This window comes from Drosophila kikkawai, chromosome 4 (genome assembly GCF_030179895.1).
Source record: "Drosophila kikkawai strain 14028-0561.14 chromosome 4, DkikHiC1v2, whole genome shotgun sequence".
Taxonomy (NCBI): Eukaryota; Metazoa; Arthropoda; class Insecta; order Diptera; family Drosophilidae; genus Drosophila; species Drosophila kikkawai.
In genome coordinates this window covers 2,163,269-2,184,452 of record NC_091732.1, presented here as the reverse complement: position 1 = coordinate 2,184,452, position 21,184 = coordinate 2,163,269, and the positions used below count along the sequence as shown (strand labels likewise).

Below are 21,184 nucleotides of genomic sequence, written 5' to 3'. Positions count from 1 at the left end.
TCCCACATCTTTCGCCGAAATTCACATTTAGGTGTTCTTATTAAGTTTGCTTTAACGTTTGTGCCACAAAAATTGCAGTAAGACATTTTATTTTATTTTTTTATTAACTCGGATTGACAGGAATAAAATGTGTACACACAATCTACTCAACCCATTGAGTTTATCTCAATGAATAAACACGAGCTGTCAAAATAAGCCCTAAAACTCGAACATTTGGGACCCGACGAGACTACCTTGTATAATTCTATCATGGTGTGGAATAAACATCAATAGACCACTGAGTATACTATTTTTTTCCTTTTGTAAATATGAACTGATTTCATATAAATGAAGCCATTTACTTTTCATTCCGGCCAGAAAAAGGTGCCCGTTTTTCAAATCGAAAAAATCTTTCGTTTTCGAAAACCGGAGCACAAATTCTCGTTTTCAAAAACGAAAAAATCTTGCCATTTTCGATTACCGGAGCAGGCCTGTATGTTTACAATAGCTTATTTCGAAGCCAGGAAAAAGCAAAAAATGCTGGAGCTATAGGGTCTTCCCACACACCGTCAAAGCACATCCACCGTCCGTTGAACAAACGGTCGATAAGGTTTTGCGGTTCCGAATTTTCTCAAATGGACCGCGGTTAGAACTCATCTAAGTCTAAGAACGGTTTGTTTTTCAGTGCAACTCTGATTTCTTCTTCTTAACAGTGGAAATATGACCAACACTATGAAAATGTAAACAAAGTTGGCGAGAACCAATTGAAAAATAAAATTTAAAATGTGGCGCCAAAGCTATAAACATGCCCAAATTAGTTGTTGGTGTTTTTCTGTATATTCTTGCCCCAAAATGTCTCCAATTGTTAATATTTAATATAAACCGCCTACCTCTACCTTATTTTAAAGATTTTGAATGCCTATATCACCTATACACACTCTTCGGGGAATTTGCTCTTTGTTAGAGAAAAATCATTAGAGAAACTAAAATTCCTTGTCATTTAATTCATTTAAATTTAGTGCGGATAAATTCTGACGCAATCTGTGGTTTTGCTATTGTTAAACAGCCGAAATAGTTGATAAAGTATTCATTTTACTCCCACATCGCCCGCTTCAGCCATTATTGTTTACGTTTTCATGAGCCACTGCTGATCGATCAGCTGTTCGGATGCGGATGCACTTTAACGCAGCTCTGTGGGAACACGAGCTTCACTTTTTAAAAAATCCCAACCGTTCCTCACAAATGCGCTGAGTGGGAAGACAGTATTAAGCAGTAAGAAACGATGAGAAAACGAAACATTCCAATAGCAAAAAATTGTCGAAATCCGGAGCAGAAAAACGAACGATTTCGCCAAAAACGAAAAAATGTTCCGATTACCGGAGCAGGCCTGAAAATTAAAAAAATATTCTTTGAGCGATTAAGTAAATATAAAATAAATAGATAATCATAAAACACTGATTTTAATTTTTTCACTTATAAAAATTACGTGCCATGGTGTAAATACTTTTGACAACTTACATGCTCCTACTCTTTTGCTTTTATCATTGTCCAATGTAGCGTTATTTCGCATTCTATTTCAGGTTGATCTTCAAGCTACGCGATTAAAACTATTTAAGGAAATAGATCAACAGCAAAAAGAACAACCACTGAAAAAATACATGTTCGTTATGTAAATACTTTTGACTACCACTGAATATATAGTTAAACTTAGGCTTAGTGCATTGTATTTGGCCGTGATGTTACCACGGGGATGCAACAAGAACCCGTTAGGAATTCTAGCATCCACTTCAGTAGCTTTCAAGTCCAAAGCACACACCCTTAGCATTTAAATGTTTACCCTATGGAGCTTTTATAATGAAATATACATACTATCGCAAGGATAAGCTTGCACGGACCACCAAAGCTACATCTGAACACAATGGCATGCCGAGTAAAGAACTTTTAACACAAGCTATTTCCCATTCAAGTTCTCCATTTAACGTTTAGTTCAGTTTACGTAGAGTGTTTGGAAACGTCGTAGTACAAATAATTCCTAAAAGGAACCCGGTAACCATTAACTGTTATAGATAATTTAAACAAAATCATTATTAATTTACTCCAGAAACTTCATTGATCAGTATATGTATGTGTTTGCTTTTCGAAAACGTAATAAGAAACATGTTTTAAAATATACATTATAAACATGTATATACATTTATTCACCATCTCTGAAGCTTGTTGAGGATGGATAGCTTTTCTGCGCATGTCCTCAAGTCCTTTATTATTTCTTAAAAAAAATGTAATACAGGTACAAGAGTACATGAAATTCATTCATGAAATGCATACACACAAGACTGTTTAAGAATATAATTTGCTCGTTAGTTCTATTGTATTTTCATTAAATATTAAAGATGTTTTTGTGTATATTCAAAATAAATAAATTAATAATTATTAAATTGATAAAACTTCGTTGACAGAAATTTAATAAGTAAAGGTAACCCAGCATGAAATCCATGAAATCATAATTTTATCACAAATAAAAAAAAAATGAAAAAAAAAGACAGAAAAAAATTAAAGGAAAAACTTTTTGTGTTATTTTCTTTAATTATTAGATATTAAAAGGTGTATGGTATCTTTCAGCGAGATGAAACCTCCTTTTTCTGATTCGTGGATTTTCTATAGGCATCCATGGCAGTATTCAAAATGCAAACGCTCCCTTGCATCAAATTTAACGCGCATAATTACATAATTGGAAGAAAAAATCCAAAATGCAGGAAAAGTAAACGAACTAATTTATGGCAGAGAGCACACGATCAACTTGCACCATTATTTAAACTTTATTGCACTCTTAGACGATTATTGAGCACGGCACCTGCACTTTTTAAATGCACAATAAATATTCTAACGAACCTTTATTTTTAACATGAATGACAAGTCATAGTCATAGTTGACAGTTTTTGTTTATAATAAAAAGGGAAGGTAATTTTGTTAACTAATATTTTAAAGTAAAATATTTATATTATATGTATAAATATACATATTTTATATATCTAAAAAAAAACAAAAAACAAAAATTGATTAATTCTTACTGCTCCAAACAACAAGGATATACAGACTTCGGCGTTCAAGGTTAGCTTCCTTTCTTGCTTTCTAAACATTTTCCAATGGCAGCTATATATATAGTCGTCAAAACCGACTCGTTCAGACTTATATACTAGAAAGAAAGATTTTTTTTTTTTCAGATAGCCCAAAAACTAAAGGACTAGTTTGCGTAGACTGGTTAGTCTTCTCATTGAGGGGGGCGGTCAGAGAGAATGTTAAAATTGTAAGTCAATTTAGTTTATGGCTAAATAAGATTTCCAAAAATAATATAAGTGTAACTGACCCATCAATAACACTGCTGACAAAAAAAAAACAAAAGTCATCGCGACTGATAATGAGAGATCTTGGTCTGTACATTGCTAATTCGAAAGCAAAAAGTCCCCATCATCGACGAAAATTGAAATATAATCTGCGTGCAATAAATGAAAAGTATCCTCAAATTTGGTAAAGTACTTTATCAGAAGAACAATCAAATTTTAATACATTTTGTGATCAAAGTGTGCTTGATTCACGAAAATTCGGAAATCTAACCCGTAGGCTATTTTCTGAGTGTAGTCCTTGATATTTTGTGTGAACTTCGTGATGCTGATTAAAAATATACATATACTTTATGAGGTCATAGAAGTCTAAGCTATAATACCTACGAACACTATGGGTTCCTACCGGGAATAAATATAATTCTGGAGCTACTGGTCTGTTGGTATTCTTAGATTGTCTCATATATAATAAAAAAAAATCATATGGCAGCACAATATGTAAAAAATTTAAAACTCACAAAAGTTTTGTTAAATTCTGAGCACAAATTCATAGTAATAACACTAATGAGCATAGGCAAATTTTGTACAATATTTGACTTCTTTCTACGAATTGCATGATTTTTGAAATTGAACATTTTTTAGTGCAGATATAACTGTGTGTGTTTTATATTTTTTAAATAGAACCTACATATCAATCAAATGCTAGCCAGAGGGGCGATTTTCTATTCAGTGACTACTTTGAGATTCTAATAAACCTCTAAAAATGCATTACAATTGCCTATTGGTATGTATAAAAATTCTTTAAAATGTATGTTACATTGCATATGCGTAATTTAAAGTAGCCTGAATTAAAAGTAGATTTTAAATGAACTATTTTTCTACAGATCAAGTATATACAAATTGATGTATTGGTCATTTTGGCAACCCTCCGATATGGAAATGCCAACTATATTGGCACTTCTCGCAGTCGTGATAGAACTTTAAATAAGGAAAATGCGATCAAAACAGACGACACTTCGGGTGGCGTTCGAACAGTTGGTGAAGTCTTTGTGCCAAAAACATTCTCCCTGAACTCACAAGAGCCAACATGTGAACAATTGCGCGCTATGTGGATGTAAGGGTTTCGCAACTAACGGTCTTGGATCAGGAATTACAAATTTTACAATTATTTAATATTTATTTTGAAGATTTTCTAAGAGGCAATCCAGAGCGGCAGAGATCACAAATGAAATACCAACGTATCGTGACCCATTTACGTATAATGTTTGGGAGCCACTTTATTTAAACTCACGAATGTTGGGATCGTAAGTTTAATTATTTATTTGCCTATCCCTTGCAGGATATTATATATTTTTTTTTCCAGAAGTTTGAAGATCAGTTTTGACTTCTCAGCATTACATTTCTAATCTATTTTAAAATCCTATTTTAAATTTATTTTTAAACAGACTTAGGATGGGCAGTAGGGAAAGAACACGATCGCCTGTGTTTGGTCGGGTTGTTAGTCGAGAGCCAAGTTTGCCTCAACGGATGCCAATATCTCCCTTGGACCACCATCAGAGAGAGAGACTGGTGGAATTTGGGTCGAGTAATCCTCCTCCAGGGACAAGTCAAACTCGATTTTATGGCTCTGAGATTCGCCCACAAATTGGAATTTCTGCAGCCTCCTCATCAAGAAGATCGAATAAAAATCGTTATGTTGGCGGAATGAGAAACGAAAATGTAGCAATTGGAACTAATAATAAAGATAATCAAAATTCCGTGGCCATACAAGGAAGTTTTCAAAAGCTTAAAGAGTTAATATGGACAGAACGGGCTAAGGAATTAACACAGCAACGTAAGGATGAGGAAATGGCAGCACGTGCTGCTGCTCTGAAAGAAATAGCCAATGGAAAAAAGTATGGATTAATGAAAACAAATTAAATTTGACGAATAAAATAATTTTTAAACACTTCCAGCATATTTGTCAACAACAATCCTCCATATTCAGACAGCACGTCCTCCGAATCAATTATGATGGATCAAAACCGCAGCCCCGTCGGTGACAGCTATCAATTTAGCAACAAAAACGCTAATCGCATGTCAATATCAAATGATCAAAATTGGCAAATCGATAAAATGAATAATAAAAATAATCACAGAACTGGGAACCGAGCAACCACGCGCCGCATCGGAGCTTTATCATTACCATCTTACAATGCCAAGGAATACCAAAGTAAAAAAGAAAATGCTAAGAGTATATTTTCGGGAAGATATGGCAATAATGGTCAGTTAAATCGAGGAGAAGACAGTGCCGCTCGGATTTCAAGCGATTTAATGGCCGAAAGAGATCATAGTACCATCGGTATACCAAGGACTTATCCAATTCGAAAATCACATTTTCGAGAGCGAAATCGATCACTTTTAAAAGAGGTAATTTGAGTTTTTAAGGGGGTCTTCTCATTGGGCAACTTTTTTTTTTCGATTTTTTTTTTTTTGCATTTATTTATAGCTTGGGATGGTCTGTATATGTCCCCAAAAGGATTTTTAGAAATTCGAAATACTTTAGAAGATACACCCTTTTTTGTGAAGCAAGATCTATGCAAAATGAGCATTTTTCAAACTTCAAACGCGTTTATCTCGAAACCACGTTTTTCGAACTGGCGGCCATGATATCTCCAGTTCAACGGAACCGATTTTCATGAAACAAAGTGGAATCGACGCAGAATTGTCACCATTTTCGGCTGACGGAACAGATTTTTTTTAAATTTTTTTTTCTATTTTTTTTTTTACACTAAACTACAAAAAAAAACGTCCGAAATCGAATTTTTTTTTTTGAATGGCCGCCATTTTGTTTTAAAAATTTAAAAAAAAAATCTGTTCCGTCAGCCGAAAATGACATCTATTCTGATTATAACCCCGTTTTTATTTTTCATTTCGGACGCTCTGGAGACCCTGAATCATGGCCGCCAGGACGACACCTTTTTTTTCGACCACCAAGTCTGAAGTCTCATTACTCTTTGAAGAACTTTCGTATCGAGGCAAGAACAACTTTTTTAGTTACTTTGAACATTTTTGAATACAATAAATAAAAAAAGTTTTCAATTATTCTTTGCGTTTTCAAATAAGAATTTTTTTAAAAAGGGTCCAAAAAACGGCTTTTGAATGAGAAGACCCCCTTAATAAAGCTAATTATTATTTAACTTAAATATATATTTCTATATAATATTGTTGGTAGAGAGTAAACCAAGTAAAACTAGGTTTAACAAATTCACTATTTAACTTTAATTTTTCGTTAAAGTTGTTATACTAATATATTATAGAAATCTAACAATGGTATATGCTCTCATTTAAATATTTTAAAGCCGGAAAATAATTACTTTCGACGTTTTCTACGAGGGCTAACGACATCACCATTAAACTCGGAAAGAAATAAAGGAACATATAATCACAATAATTATTTAGGTCGACAGCTATATTCTTTCAATGAATATAACTATATACCTCAATCGCCAATTGATGAAAATACTGTTAAATCTGTAGAAAACGATGATAATGTTAAGCTGGCGACGATAATTCCAGAAACTGATCATCTGGAGGTTGAATTCTCAGATTTCGGTACCTATTAATTACGCTTTAGTATCTGTTAAGGCCCAATTATTAGTTGTTAACCAAAATAAGGTGTCTCTTAAATTTTATTAACCAACGTAAAAGACAATTTCTTGATTTTCAGCTAATAATTGCATTGTAAATACATATTTTTATGTTAATCATCACATTTAAATGCAAGATAATTGTTTAGAAACCAAAAGTAAAAGAAAAGCCATGAAAGTTGTTTAATTCCTACACATTTAGCAACAAACTTAAATTTCTTTAACAAAAATTTTAAAGTGGTATCAAAAGCTACAATGCAAATTTAATGATCGATTGAACTTTTGATTAATTATAAACTATATTTTTCCGAACGAGATACCATATTTATATACATATACATAATTTTACGATTTGGATTCCAAACTTAAAACCACAAAATGCTTCCTACCAACAACAATCAGTTTCCAAATTAGATATCACTTTATAATAAATTGCCGAACATCAAAATACACTTTAAAAAAAAGCCTATAAAATACAAATTTATTATGACTTAAGCCGCAAAGTACCTACATATACTTACTAATTATAAAATAGAAAACAAAAGTTTTACTAATCATCTGAAAAGTATAGACATATCACGACGATCCGCAATCATGACTGTTCTTCAGACTTCAGGAAGAGTCCAACAAAAATTCCAAATCAAAAGGCCAAAAATGGGGCATGCTTTTAAAAGATCTTCTTGAGCTTGAACCCAGAAACGCATCTAAGGCATAACCTTAGATATAATATATATCTATCGATTCTTCGTGAACGGCAAAAGTTATTAAAAAAGCAAAGCCAATACTACAACAAATTTATTTAAAATCTCCAGAATACAACTATAACATGTACATAAATGCATTTGTGCCTGCTCCGAAAAAAATTAGCTGTTTAAAACAATTACAATTTTGGATATCCAAAACATATTAAAAAATATAGTGAAAGGAATCCAGAAAATGTACACCAACAATCGCAAAAAATTAATAAAATAGAAGATCCCATATCAAATTAATAAACATGTTCTTTGGTCTGCTGATAGTCTGAGTATTCCCTTGACGACTGAATGACTGAATTACTGAATTACTCAACCTCGGAGTCGCTAAATGAATGAAAATATATAATAAGCTGTTTTCAGTTGCCGATATTTTCAGTCATTTTGTCGTCAAGGGAATATACAGAGTAATTTGATCTGAAAATATGAATGTATCAAAACGGAGAATTGTTAAAACTCTTTTAACAGCCTAAATATAAAAAATATTATGATGTATATGTATTCTGCATGTCGTGGATCACTAAATACTGTGAATACATCTGGGATTTTTTTTACTTATTTACTTATTTTTATACCTATACCTTTATATTATTTATTTACAAAGAATCAATTTTTTCACACCAAGCATAAACATATCAAATTTGTTTTGCCCGCGTATTTAAATTGTCTTCCTTCTGAATCACTATTAATCTTTACGTGAAGAATTGCAGAAATATATGCATTTATAAGCTAAACGTCATTTATCCCTATGGCTATTAAAAACTGCTTGCCTTCATAGTCCCAAAAATTACTATAATATTTAATATTACTCAAAAAGAGAATAAATACATATTTTTATCAGAGAGATGGATCACGGAAGTGATAATATATTACTATTATATTCATTAGAATCATCATCAGTATTTACATGTACGATCCATATTACATTGACAATAAAACCTATTTTGTAAGTTCCGCGACAATAATAGAGCCAATTTTATATAGTAGGAATATTATATACGAATAGGAAGTATTTTACAAAAGAATCATAAATGTATGTATTATACCCATTATGTTAATTATAACCGTGATTAACCAAAACACTAAAGTTGTCTACGCATGGTTGGTGTTTTAAGAAATCAAAAATCGAATATCACTTATATGTAATAATTAAATTAAGCAAATAAACAAAAGTTGATTGTAAAATACGCTGTAAATTTCAAATTGTAAAACGAAAATAAAATGATCTATATAAAAGTGATTTTAGAATGTACTTCTGATATTGTTGAGCTTTAGATGGTTACATAATATTATAACGGTTTTATATAGTAAGCATATAACTTGGAATAAACTATTTGGCACGCAATTTAAATTATATTTCAAAATTCTTAACGTTAAGGCCTACATCTATCAAATAAGTTGTTCGTCACCCACAGACTTTCCATACTTTTGATGTCAAATCACAATGAATTTCTTCTTTGATATTGATAACAATTGAAAAAGGAAGATAAAGCGGTTCCCTAATGTAGCTTAAATAACAACAAAGGAAAGATAAAAACCGCAAAGCGAAATGCCGACCAGGTTTTTTTGTACCAAACAAAAGAGGTCAAAATTGTTACAAGACAAAGTGTAGGGAGCTCTGAATAGTTTTTACACAGTTAAAACCCTACTTAGGGGTGCGGCGAGGTGAGTACGTATAGCAGCGAGCGCTAAGACTACCCTTGAAGTAAACAATTAAAATTATGTGCTTTGTATGTGGGATTTGTTCATGAATAAGGCTGTGCATGATGATCTCTTTTTTGTGTCTGCTGTGTAAAAGGGCGGGATATTTTACCTTCGTATGTAAAGCAATATATGGTGCTATATTCAAGTTGCTTGATCCGGGCCGTTCTTACTCATTAACGGACGGACGGTTTTCAAACTTATGCCTTAAACTTAGTATATTGCTTATGTGCATTTCTTTTTTAAATATCGTAAGTTTTTTTTTCGCAATTTTATGCGTTCTGTTGATACACCTTTTTTATGCAATCTGTGCAAATAATAATGCATTTACACTACCCTAGAAAAATGGCGAAAACCTTTGTGAAACACGCGTTTCGAATTATTTACCGGATACGGAAATATTACTTTAAATAAATGGCGTATCATATCGAGCAAAAGAAAAATGGGAAAAGTTACGCCGAGGGACTTTGAAACTGCGCTTATTAAGTGGTAATGGGTAAGTGTGTGGCGTGTGCACGGGAAATTAACAAAGGAGCGTGCCGAATTGGCATCGTAGTATTATTTGCTTAGAAAAAGGGTATATTCCTTTATTATTGTATCGTCAGAAATATATATATTACTAAATTAATTATAAAATTTTTATAATATTGCAGGTTTTTTAAAGTTTTGTAAACTTTGTTTTGCTGATATACTCCTGCGACATCTTCAAAAGAGAGTTATTTTTCTGTAATAGTTTAAAAAAATTTCCCTAATTAATTTTACTTAAAGGTGTTTTTTTGTTATTATCTCTAACTACTAAAAAATGTTATTTAATTAATAAAACGATTTATATATATATTTATTTTTAAGTCTATTGATAGAGTCTTTCGGTCCTCTAAGGGCATTTTGCGTTGTTGCGTTGACAACGGGAATGCGGCAAAGTGGCCACCCAGCACACGATGGCAATACGGAGCGTTTAAATCCCTGTATTTACTGCACCTCGTATCCAGCAGCGATTTTTGGGGGAAGTAAAGAATTGGTTGCAGAGCTACATAGCTGGGCTGCTGCTGCTTTTGAATTGGACAAACGGACGCCTTGCTTTACATCATCATCATAGGCGGCACACGACGCCCTCATCCTCGTTTCTAATCGATGTGCTGCGGAAGGCACTCGTTGAGCCACCCGCCACCGCCTGCTGTTGCCCAGCAAAAGAATTCAAAAGACCGCTTGGAGGACGAAGAGCAGTCGTCCGACACGTGGCGCTGACAAACTGCTTAAACACACCATTGATGAATTCATATATCGCCTGGTTTCAGGCAGTCACCAACAGGGGCTCTACTCTTTTTTGTTCCATCGACAAATTACACACTTTGCGGCATTTTGCGCTTTTGAACAACAATTATATTGTTATCGATCTGTGATAGCTATGGAAGCTGCCAATTAACCAACTGCTACTAGAACAGTGGTAAAAATTTAATCACAGTTAGTTGCAATCACACTTGATTTTTTGTATTATTTTGATGAAATATAACATAAACAACAAGATTGTTTTTTGCAATTGGATAATTAAGAATTGATTCCTTTTGGTCAAGTGAAAAGAAAAGCCTATCTCGTGCTAGTTTTTCTTTTAATTATTAAATTTTTAGAACAAATCAAATTATGTTTGATAAAATTAAAAAAGCATATTTTTTAAATCGTTTAAAATAGCTATATATTGGATTTAATATATCTAATATAACATAAATCGAAGTATTCTCAACATATTTTCATCTACTCTGAGATATGAACTTTTGTTATTATTTCACAATTTTTATATAAATTTGATGAAAATCGGACAATTATATCATATATGTAGCTGCCATTGAAACGATCGATAGATGTAAAGAAAATGTACTGCTGGGAATAACTGCCAAATTGTAAACAAAATAAATATAGGTAAAATGTAATGAAACTCTGTTTTGTGTGTGTTTTCAGCATTTAAATCTATAATATAAACATTAAAACCATTCCGCAAGGGTATACAAACTTCGGCGTTTTCATTAATATTGAAATATATGGAAAATATAACAAACAAGAAAGGAAGCTAACTTTGGCAAGCCGAAGTTTGTATACCCTTGCAGATTGCATATGGATAATTAAAAATCGAGCCATTCTGGCTAAATGATGAAAAAATAAAAGGAAATATATAAAAATTGTATATTTATATTATAAATTGAAATGCTAAAAACACACAAAACAGAGTTTTATTACATTTTGCCTATACTTATGATGTGTTGGCAGTTACAGTTTTGCATTCGCAGCTTTACATTTTCTCTTCATCTACGGTTCGCTGTGATAGTTGTCCGATTTTCATAAAATTTATACAAAAATTCTGAAATAATAACAAAAGCTCATATCTCAGAGTAGATGAAAATACGTTGAACAACAACGAAGTTATAATTTTTTTCCTATTCATTTCCCGATCGTTTCTATGGCAGCTATATGATATAGTCGTCTTATTTTCATAAAATTAAAAACGAAATTAAAAAAATAAAAAAAAATGCCTATATCTCAACAATAATGCAAAAATCTTGAAAAACAGCCAAATTATAATTTTTATCTAAAAATTTATCGAACATTTGTATGGCAGCTATATGATATATTATTATTATTATTATTTTCTTGAAGATTTTTTCCTAACGCAACAAGTACAAAATACTTATAAGTTAATGCGCTAGTCACACAGGACAAGTTCCTTATTCCTTATACGGGCATGACACTGCCGCATTAATTAGAGACTTCATTAAAGATTTGACAGCGCTATAGCGTTTTACACAAGTGCGAGCAAGACGACTATATGGCGCTCTAATGCATTAGAATAATGCATTAGCTATTTCATTACGCGATAACAAAATACGGGTTTAATGAAGAAAATTGTAATTGAAAAATGTATTAGCCAGCTCATTAACAGTATGGTCTCACAATGAGAAGTTTATTTTTATATAATTTCGCTGGTTTTTGAACTCAAAATATATTAGAAAATTAGCAAAAATAATATGTTTTGCGATGGCAAGGTTCTTGCGCTGTAAAATTAATTACATTTTTTATTTTGGTAATAATTAAAAAAACTTTAAGCATTATAGGTTAAAAACATACATTTAAAGGATTCTGCATTTATTTATGCAAGAATACTTCGACGAGGAATTCAGAAATTCATAGTAATACGCCGCGAATGGCGGCCGTTTTTTTTGTTTACCTTTTACCAAAATAATCCAAGAAAATGACACATATAGTGGACTCTTTCAAGGTTCTAATGAAGTAGCTAATTAATGAAAACTGCATTAATGTATCATATGGGCATTATTATTATAGTCGTCCGATTTTTATAAAATTAAAATCGAAATTCTGAAATAATATAAAATGGCCATATCTCAAAAATGGTGCAAAAATGTTTAAAAACAGCCAAGTTATAAATTTTTTTCTAAAAATGTATCGAGCATTTGTATGGCAGCTATATGATATGGTCGTCCGATCCGGCCCGTTCCGACATATGTATATAGCAGTGAGAGTATATAGAAGACGGACGGACGGACAGACGGACAGACGGACAGACGGACAGACGGACAGACGGACAGACGGACGGACGGACGGACGGACGGACAAACGGACATGGCTAGATCGACTCGGCTGATTAAGAATATATATACTTTATAGGGTCGGAAACGTCTCCTTCACTGCGTTGCAAACTTCTGACTGAAATTATAATACCCTGCAAGGGTATAAAAATAAAAGCCTTTGTATAAACAAATGCTTAATTTAACTATATAAAAAAGCTTTACAACTGTACCGACAGTTTAGTGCGTCACTGTACTTTGTAGGATCGGAAATGTCTCCTGCATTGCGTCTAAAGCTTTAACTAAAATTATAATACCCTGCAAGGGTGTGAATAGGGCATTTTTTGTTTTGTTAATAACTTCTAAAACAGAGGCATTATGCTAAACTTTTGCTTTTTCACATACATATTTCAGGAAATGCCGAGTCTAAAGTAAAATTTTGATTTGCATTATCGCTTTCGTTTATGTCCCATGCGCGATGTCCCGTGCGAATTACAAAAATTGAATTAAAAAAAATAATTTCAGTCATAAGTTCCAACGCAGTGAAGGACACCTTACCGGCCCTATAAAGTATAAATATTCTTGATCAGCATCAACAGCCGTCTGTCCGTTTCTACGCAAACTTTGCATATAGTCTTCTGAATACTCTCATTGCTATATGTATATGTCGGAACAGGGCGGTTCGGAAGACTGTATCATATAGCTGCCATACAAATGATCGTCAAATTTTCAGAACAAAAAAATTACTTGGCTGTTTCTTAACATATTTTTATCATTTTTGAGATATGGCTACGACAATTTTACAAATTTAATTTATTGTACAGAAAAATATAAGGTTTGAACTACATTGTGTACAAATTTGAACAAAAAATATTACAAAATGAGCCAGGCAGTCTGGAACTTAACCCCTACCTTGCGGTAGGTAGGATATCTACGTCAATGTTTATAGAAAATCAAAAAACCAAAGTTTTTCTGTTAGTGTATGTGGGTGGCTTATAAAATGAGTTGTAAATGAAGATATAAAAAATCCTTCGTTCAACGACACCAAAACCATGTCTAGAAGAAGTGTGCAAAAGCAGAAGTCGATCGGTGAAATAGTTTTCGAGAAATCATGACTACCGACTTCAAAAAAGTGGTTTCGAGAAAAACGACGCAAAACTTCGAATTGCCAGTTGTGACTCATACTACGCGCTGGCCTTTAAATTTCTCCCATTTTGCTTTGATTGACTTGAAATTTTCGGACAAAATTCCTTACACTTTGTACTATTATATAAAAAAATTTGAAATAATTGCTTTTTTTTAAGTTTCAAAACCCGGATAACCCCTTAATTTTATGAAAATCATACGATTATATCATATAGCTGCCATAGAAACGATCGGTAGATGTAGAAAAATGTAAAGATGAGAATGTAAAACTGTAACTGTCAAACTGTAAACATAATACGTATAGGTAAAATTTATTAAAACTCTGTTTTGTATGTGTTTTCAGCATTAAAATTTATAATATAATTACCAAAACCAAATTATTATATGATATGTTTAAATGTAAATTTTTATATATTTCCTTTTATTATACCCTTGCAGGGTATTATAATTTCAGTCAGAAGTTTGCAACGCAGTGAAGGAGACGTTTCCGATAAAATATATATATTCTTGATCAGCATCAACAGCCGAGTCGATCTAGCCATGTCCGTCTGTCCGTCCGCCTGTCCGTCCGTCCGTCTGTCCGTCCGTCTGTCCGTCCGTCCGTCTGTCCGTCCGTCTGTCCGTTTCTACGCAAACTAGTCCCTCAGTTTTAAAGCTATCTGAATGAAACTTTGCATATAGTCTTCTATATACTCTCACTGCTATATATGTCGGAACGGGCCGGATCTGACGACTATATCATATAGCTGCCATACAAATGTTCGATCAATTTTTAGAAAAAAAAAATTATAACTTGGCTGTTTTTCAATATTATTCCATCATTTTTGAGATATAGTCATTTTATATTATTCCAGAATTTTGGTAAAAATTTTATGAAAATCGGACCACTATATCTTATAGCTGTCATAGGAACAATCGGGAAATTAATAGAAAAAAAATTATAACTTCGTTGTTGTTCAACCTATTTTTATCAAGAGAGATATAAGCTTATTTTATTAGTTCAGAATTTTGTTATAAGTTTTATGAAAATCGGACAACTATATCATATAGCTGCCATAGAAACGATTGGTAGATTTAGAGAAAATGTAAAACTGGTATAGGTAAATTGTAATGAAATAATATCTGCAAGGGTGTAAAAATTTCGGCGTGCCGAAGTTAGCTTCCTTTCTTGTTTTTCTATTAAATTAACTAGAATGGCTGGATTCTTAATGATCCAATTGCAAACTACAAGGGTATACAAACTTCGGCGTGCCGAAGTTATCTTCCTTTCTTGTTTTAAATTCAAAACCATTTAAAAATGTTTTATTGACCTCAAAAAACACTGCCGTTTTGTGCCCAGTACAAATTTTGTAATTTTCTTAAAAATAAAAAACAACCAAAATCAATTTTGCACCAATGAAAAAGTTGATAAAATGCTAAATGTTAAGCCATTCAGAAATATTCAGGATAGGCCCGTTTATCTTTCCCGAAACATGCACTTATTTTTGCTATTTTAGAATTTCGGTTTTAATTTTACCGAAATCGGACGACTGTTCCGAAGTTTTCTTTCTTGTTTCAAAATATTTTCATATACTTTGGCCATTTTAATTATTTTCAAGTTTCAGTTTTAATTTTATGCAAATCGTATAAATATTACAAACAGCTTCCGTAGAGAAAAATGTCATATTTTTATTGAAAAAATGTACCGTCATGCAATATACAATTGAAAAATCACACAAACATATCTTAACGAGCTGAGATAAAAATGACAAGTCAACTTCAAATGTTTTTAATATAAATAATGGTGACTATTACTATGGTCGACAGCTTTTGAAACTAATCTTTATCTTACTATACTTTTCCGATAGTTTTTGATGCACTGAATTAAGCTACAGCCCCTCTAAATTCCCGAAAACCGTATTTTTGCATTTTTTAAATGGAATATAGAACATTTTATTGAAGTCATTCAGCGCATCAAACCTTCGGAAAAGTATAGAATAACCTAAATTAAATTGTAAATAAATTAACTAGTTTATAATTTCGGCACGTTGGTACTTTTAAGTGTATATATGTACGTTGCAGCTTAGTGCTATTTAAATAATTTTTTTTGTTATGTTGATATTCCATTCAATATATTATATGTATGTATGTGTAGACAGTGGTCCACAGCCATAAGAAGCATACTATTTAATCACAGTCTCTGAACTATAACAGCTGGTTGTATTATTTAAAGGCTTATCTATGAGGCAAGCAAATTAAATTATTGTATAACAAATGTCTCGACAATTTTCATGAATTCAAAACCATTGAGATGAAATAATGAAAATCCCAAAAAACAATCAAAGGGATACCCCAAACCCTCAAGTCATCTCATACAACCCCAGCTCGCAGTTTAGACCTTTTTTCTGTTTCTTTCCTTCCACCAAATACATCCCTAGCCCTCTGAAAATACGTCCAGGTCCTGGTCCTCGTCCCTGTCCCTTTTTGTTGTATATTTGACTTAGGGTTTGGGTGTTCGTCCTCGTCCTCTTGTTTTGTAGACGCGTGCGGTATTGTTGGTGAGCCACACACATTTGCGTCACTTCAAAATCAGCAGCTATATACATATATATATATGGAAAAGTAGGCGTATCACCACTGATGAAGTTAAATTAGCGCACTCTGTTGATATATCCAGTCAGTCAGTTCGCCTTATTTTATCAGATATCTGTTGTTGGCAGTTTCAGCCGAGATATACATTTTGTTCGGAGCTATATTTGTTGTTGTGGTAATTGAATGCTGCGCAAATGGCGTTGCTAGCGTACTATATTTACATTCGATTACATTTTTATACCCTTGCAGGGTATTATAATTTCAGTCAGAAGTTTGCAACGCAGTGAAGGAGACGTTTCCGACCCTATAAAGTATATATATTCTTGATCAGCATCAACAGCCGAGTCGATCTAGCCATGTCCGTCTGTCCGTCTGTCTGTCTGTCCGTCTGTCCGTCTGTCTGTCTGTCCGTCTGTCCGTCTGTCTGTCTGTCTGTTTCTACGCAAACTAGTCCCTCAGTTTTAAAGCTATCTGAATGAAACTTTGCATATAGTCTTCTATATGCTCTCACTGCTATATATGTCGGAACGGGCCGGATCGGACGACTATATCATATAGCTGCCATACAAATGTTTGATAAATTTTTAGAAAAAAAAGTATAACTTGGCTGTTTTTCAATATTTTTGCATCATTTTTGAGATATAGCCATTTTATATTATTCCAGAATTTTGGTAAAAATTTTATGAAAATCGGACGACTATATGATATAGCTGCCATAGGAACGATCGAGAAATTAATAGAAATAAAATTATAGCTTCGTTGTTTTTCAACGCATTTTTATTTACTCTGAGATATACGTTTTTTTTATTATTCTAGAATTTTGGTATAAATTTCATAAAAATCGGACAACTATATCTTATAGCTGCCATAGAAGCGATCGGTAAATGTATAAAATATATAAAGCTGAGAATGTAAAACTGTAACTGTCAAACTGTAAACATAATAAGTATAGGTAAAATGTAATGAAACTCTGTTTTGTGAGTGTTTTCAGCATTTAAATCTATAAAATAAACATCAAAACCAATCTGCAAGGGTATACAAACTTCGGCGTGCCGAAGTTAGCTTCCTTTCTTGTTTTATTTATTTTAAATTAATTTTAATTTTTGAATAATTTTTAATAGAACTCAATAGATTTTGTTCAAACTATTTAAACACTGGGAGTGTTTTACAATATTTATTAACGGCTCACTATAAATGATTGGTGCAATTCTTTAAGAAACAAATTGATGCGCCATTCTAAGCTTATCCCATGGATGCAGATAGCGATGACAATTACAATGCTGTTTTAGCTTTGCGGCTCTGCTGGGAAAACGTCGTCATCATCATGGGCACGGGCACAGCCACAACGGACCAACGGCTCAAAATCCAAATCACAAATTGCAAACCGTTGGTAGTAGCCGGAGCTACAATGCTACTTCAATGAGCAATTAGCCACTCAACCGGAAATCGAAAAAGGGGGTGCCCTCTAAAATTGAGCAGAAATGTTAAGCTAAATTTTTTATATTCTGAAGCCTGGCTCTATCCAATTGGATCTAGTATTAACTCCAGACATTTCCGGAGTTTCATTACGGAGTCGTTCTCGCCAGCTTATCGCCTACGGTAAGCATACTACTATATTAGTAAACATGGCTTTCTAATTATGCCCTTGCTGGTTAATATAATATTAGTAAAAAGTTTGCAATATGAGGATGACCCAATAAAATGTATATATTTTTAATCAGCATCAACAGCCGATTCGATCTGGCCATGTCTGCAAGTTTTTTCTCCTTTTGGTCAAAATGGAATGATTATTAATTATCCAAAAGCAAACTGCTAAGGTTTGTCCAAAATCGGCGTCATGAAGTTAACTTCGTTTTTTATATTTATTTAATTAGTCTTTTATAATATTTACATTAGAATAGCATTTAACCTTATTTTTCTCTCGAAACGCAACTATTTCGCCACTACATACCTATATCCCAAATTCATAAAGAGGAATTTACCATATCAAAGTATCTAAATTAATTTAATTTTCGACAACAGTGTTGTTATACCCTCGCAGGGTATTATTATTTCAGTCAGAAGTTTGCAACGCAGGCGTTTCCGACCCTATAAAGTATATATATTCTTGATCAGCATCAACAGGCGAATCGATCTAGCCATGTCCGTCTGTCCGTCCGCCCGTCCGTCTGTCCGTCTGACTAATGCTGGGAATGTAAAACTGTAACTGTCAAACTGTAAACATAATAAGTAAAGGTAAAATGTAATGAAACTCTTTTTTGTGTGAGTTTTCAGCATTATAACTTATAATATAAATATCTAAACTAATCTGCAAGGGTATACAAACTTCGGCGTGCCGAAGTTAGCTTCCTTTCTTGTTCTTTAATTTATTATTATTATTATTTTTTTGTATTGAGTATCTCTTGTATTGTCTGGCAAATTATTCTGGCACTGCCTCAGCTCTCTTTGGCATTATTTTCTCTAATCCCAATCGAACAAGTGTTGTTGACAGCATCACTTTCCGCGTTTCATTTTGTGTGTCATTAATTTTTGGAATCCTAACCACTGCATTGTGAAAAATAACAGCTGATCCCCTTTTTTCTTTATGATTTTGTGGCCCGACTGACGACAAGCTTGTTCAAATCGTCGACTGGAACTAAATTGTGACATGTGATAAGAAAACGTACCACATAAATCTTCAGAAACTTTTAAAGTGGTAGCTTAAAAAGGCCAAAATGTTTGTTTTGAATGTTTACACTAGATTATTTATTGAAATATATAATATTAAAATAAATTATTAAAAGGACTTAAAATACGTTATCTTTAATTATATAATATAGGAGAAAAAACTTTAAATTTTAGTATTTTTATTTATTTGTTCTCAAATTGATTTAAGTTTCTTCAGATTGATTTAAGTTTCTTCACTCGGCATTGATTGATTCTGTATTCGCAATTAACAACAATAAATATGTATTATCATATTAAATAACACTACAATAGCATGGGAGCTTTTGCACCTGCTTTCTTGTTTGATATACGAAATACATATTTAAAACTAGAAAATATGCTTTTTTAAAAAACTTTATTTGTAAATAAATATAAAACTTAATGAGAAATATTTAAATCATGTATTTCCTAAGTTCTGATATAAAACAAAAACGTTTAACATCATTACAAACATGAAAGGAAACTAACTTCGACACGTTGAACTTTTGCAGTTTGTAATTGAATCATTATTAATCGAATTATTTTCGTTAAACGAATAGAGCAACTATCAGAAGATATACATTTACATAAATCATAAATCGGATAAAATCAATATGTTTTGCATTAGATAATATATTGGAAATTCATTACAGTATTACAGTTTTACAGTAACAATTTTATTCTTACAGCTTAACAATTTTTACTACATTTACTGATCGTTCCTATGTCAGCATTATTATATAGTCGTCCGATTTTCATGAAATTATACTCGAAATTCTAGATTAAGTCAAAATAGCTATTTCGTAAAGTAGTTAAAAAAATGGTGAAAACCAGCGAAGCTATAATTTATAATTTGTTTACAAATTTTCCGATCCTTGCTATGGCAGCTATATGATATAGTGGTCCGAAGTCAGTAGTCAGTAGTTAGAAGACTATCTGAAAAGTTTAATTCAAATAGCTTAAAAACTAAGGAACTAGTTTGTGTAGAAACGGACAGACGGACGGACAGCGGGACATATTGATGCTGATAAAAAATATATATGTATATGTATACTTTATATGGTCGGGTAAGACTTATTTACTGCGTTGAAAACGTCTGACTAAAATTAGAATTCCCAGAAAGGGTATACAAATAATATCTAGTCTAGTCTAGTTTGCGTAAAATCTGAGAGACAGAAATGTTACCTACATAAATATGTACCAGATAGTGCATTTAACTAAAAGTCTTATTATTAAAAAATTTTAAATTATTCCAAGTTCACAGCACACTATCTAGATTCTAGAATAAATTAATGCTTTTCACACATTCTTTTCAAAATCAGATTCGTCACTTTCTATCACGAGGCACCGTGAAATTTTTTGGCACACGCAATTGGAATGACAAAAGTCGTCCTAGGAATGTTTCCCTTTGAAGAATCCAAACAAAATTGAATGCCGGCGCACTAAAATAGAAGGAACAAAATTGGGGTGGAGTGGGCAGTGACTGGATTCGTTGGTGCGTGTGACTTCAAAAATCCCAAAAACGTGTCGGACAGGATGTTGAGTGCGCGTAAGCTTAGTTTGGCAGCCCTTTAGGGGTTGTCTTTAAAGGATATACTTTTCCAGATTTTACTTGGTCGGGTTATTTTTTCAATGTTGATAAATAAAATATATCAAATAAATAAAATGACAATAAGTTATTGGTTTTTTAATATTTGTTAAAAAATTTATTTAAAAATGTTAAATATATACATACATTTTAATAGAAAGATTCAATATAAAACATTTTAAGAAGATAATATATATATATTCAATTCAGTATTTAAGAAAAT

The 21,184-nt window shown here is 32.5% G+C and overlaps 1 protein-coding gene across 7 annotated transcripts in view; it reads left to right on the top strand.

The window, feature by feature from the left end:
* Positions 1–20,974, top strand: part of LOC108074898 (uncharacterized) — a 39,516-nt gene extending 18,542 nt beyond the window's left edge. The window contains exons 1-8 of one of the 7 annotated variants that reach the window (XM_070287650.1): positions 1,977–2,025; positions 3,201–3,504; positions 3,999–4,101; positions 4,202–4,431; positions 4,505–4,621; positions 4,763–5,212; positions 5,273–5,726; positions 20,696–20,974. In XM_070287650.1, coding sequence (XP_070143751.1) covers positions 4,081–4,101; positions 4,202–4,431; positions 4,505–4,621; positions 4,763–5,212; positions 5,273–5,726; positions 20,696–20,785 — 1,362 coding nt within the window. In that variant the 5' untranslated portion in view covers positions 1,977–2,025; positions 3,201–3,504; positions 3,999–4,080 and the 3' untranslated portion in view covers positions 20,786–20,974. Of the gene's footprint in view, positions 1–1,953; positions 2,026–2,224; positions 2,453–2,598; positions 2,738–3,200; positions 3,505–3,998; positions 4,102–4,201; positions 4,432–4,504; positions 4,622–4,762; positions 5,213–5,272; positions 5,727–6,658; positions 8,951–20,695 lie in introns of those variants that run through there. The other 6 variants (XM_041776630.2, XM_041776634.2, XM_041776632.2 and 3 more) reach the window with 6 other exon arrangements.
* Positions 20,975–21,184: the final 210 nt, after the last annotated feature.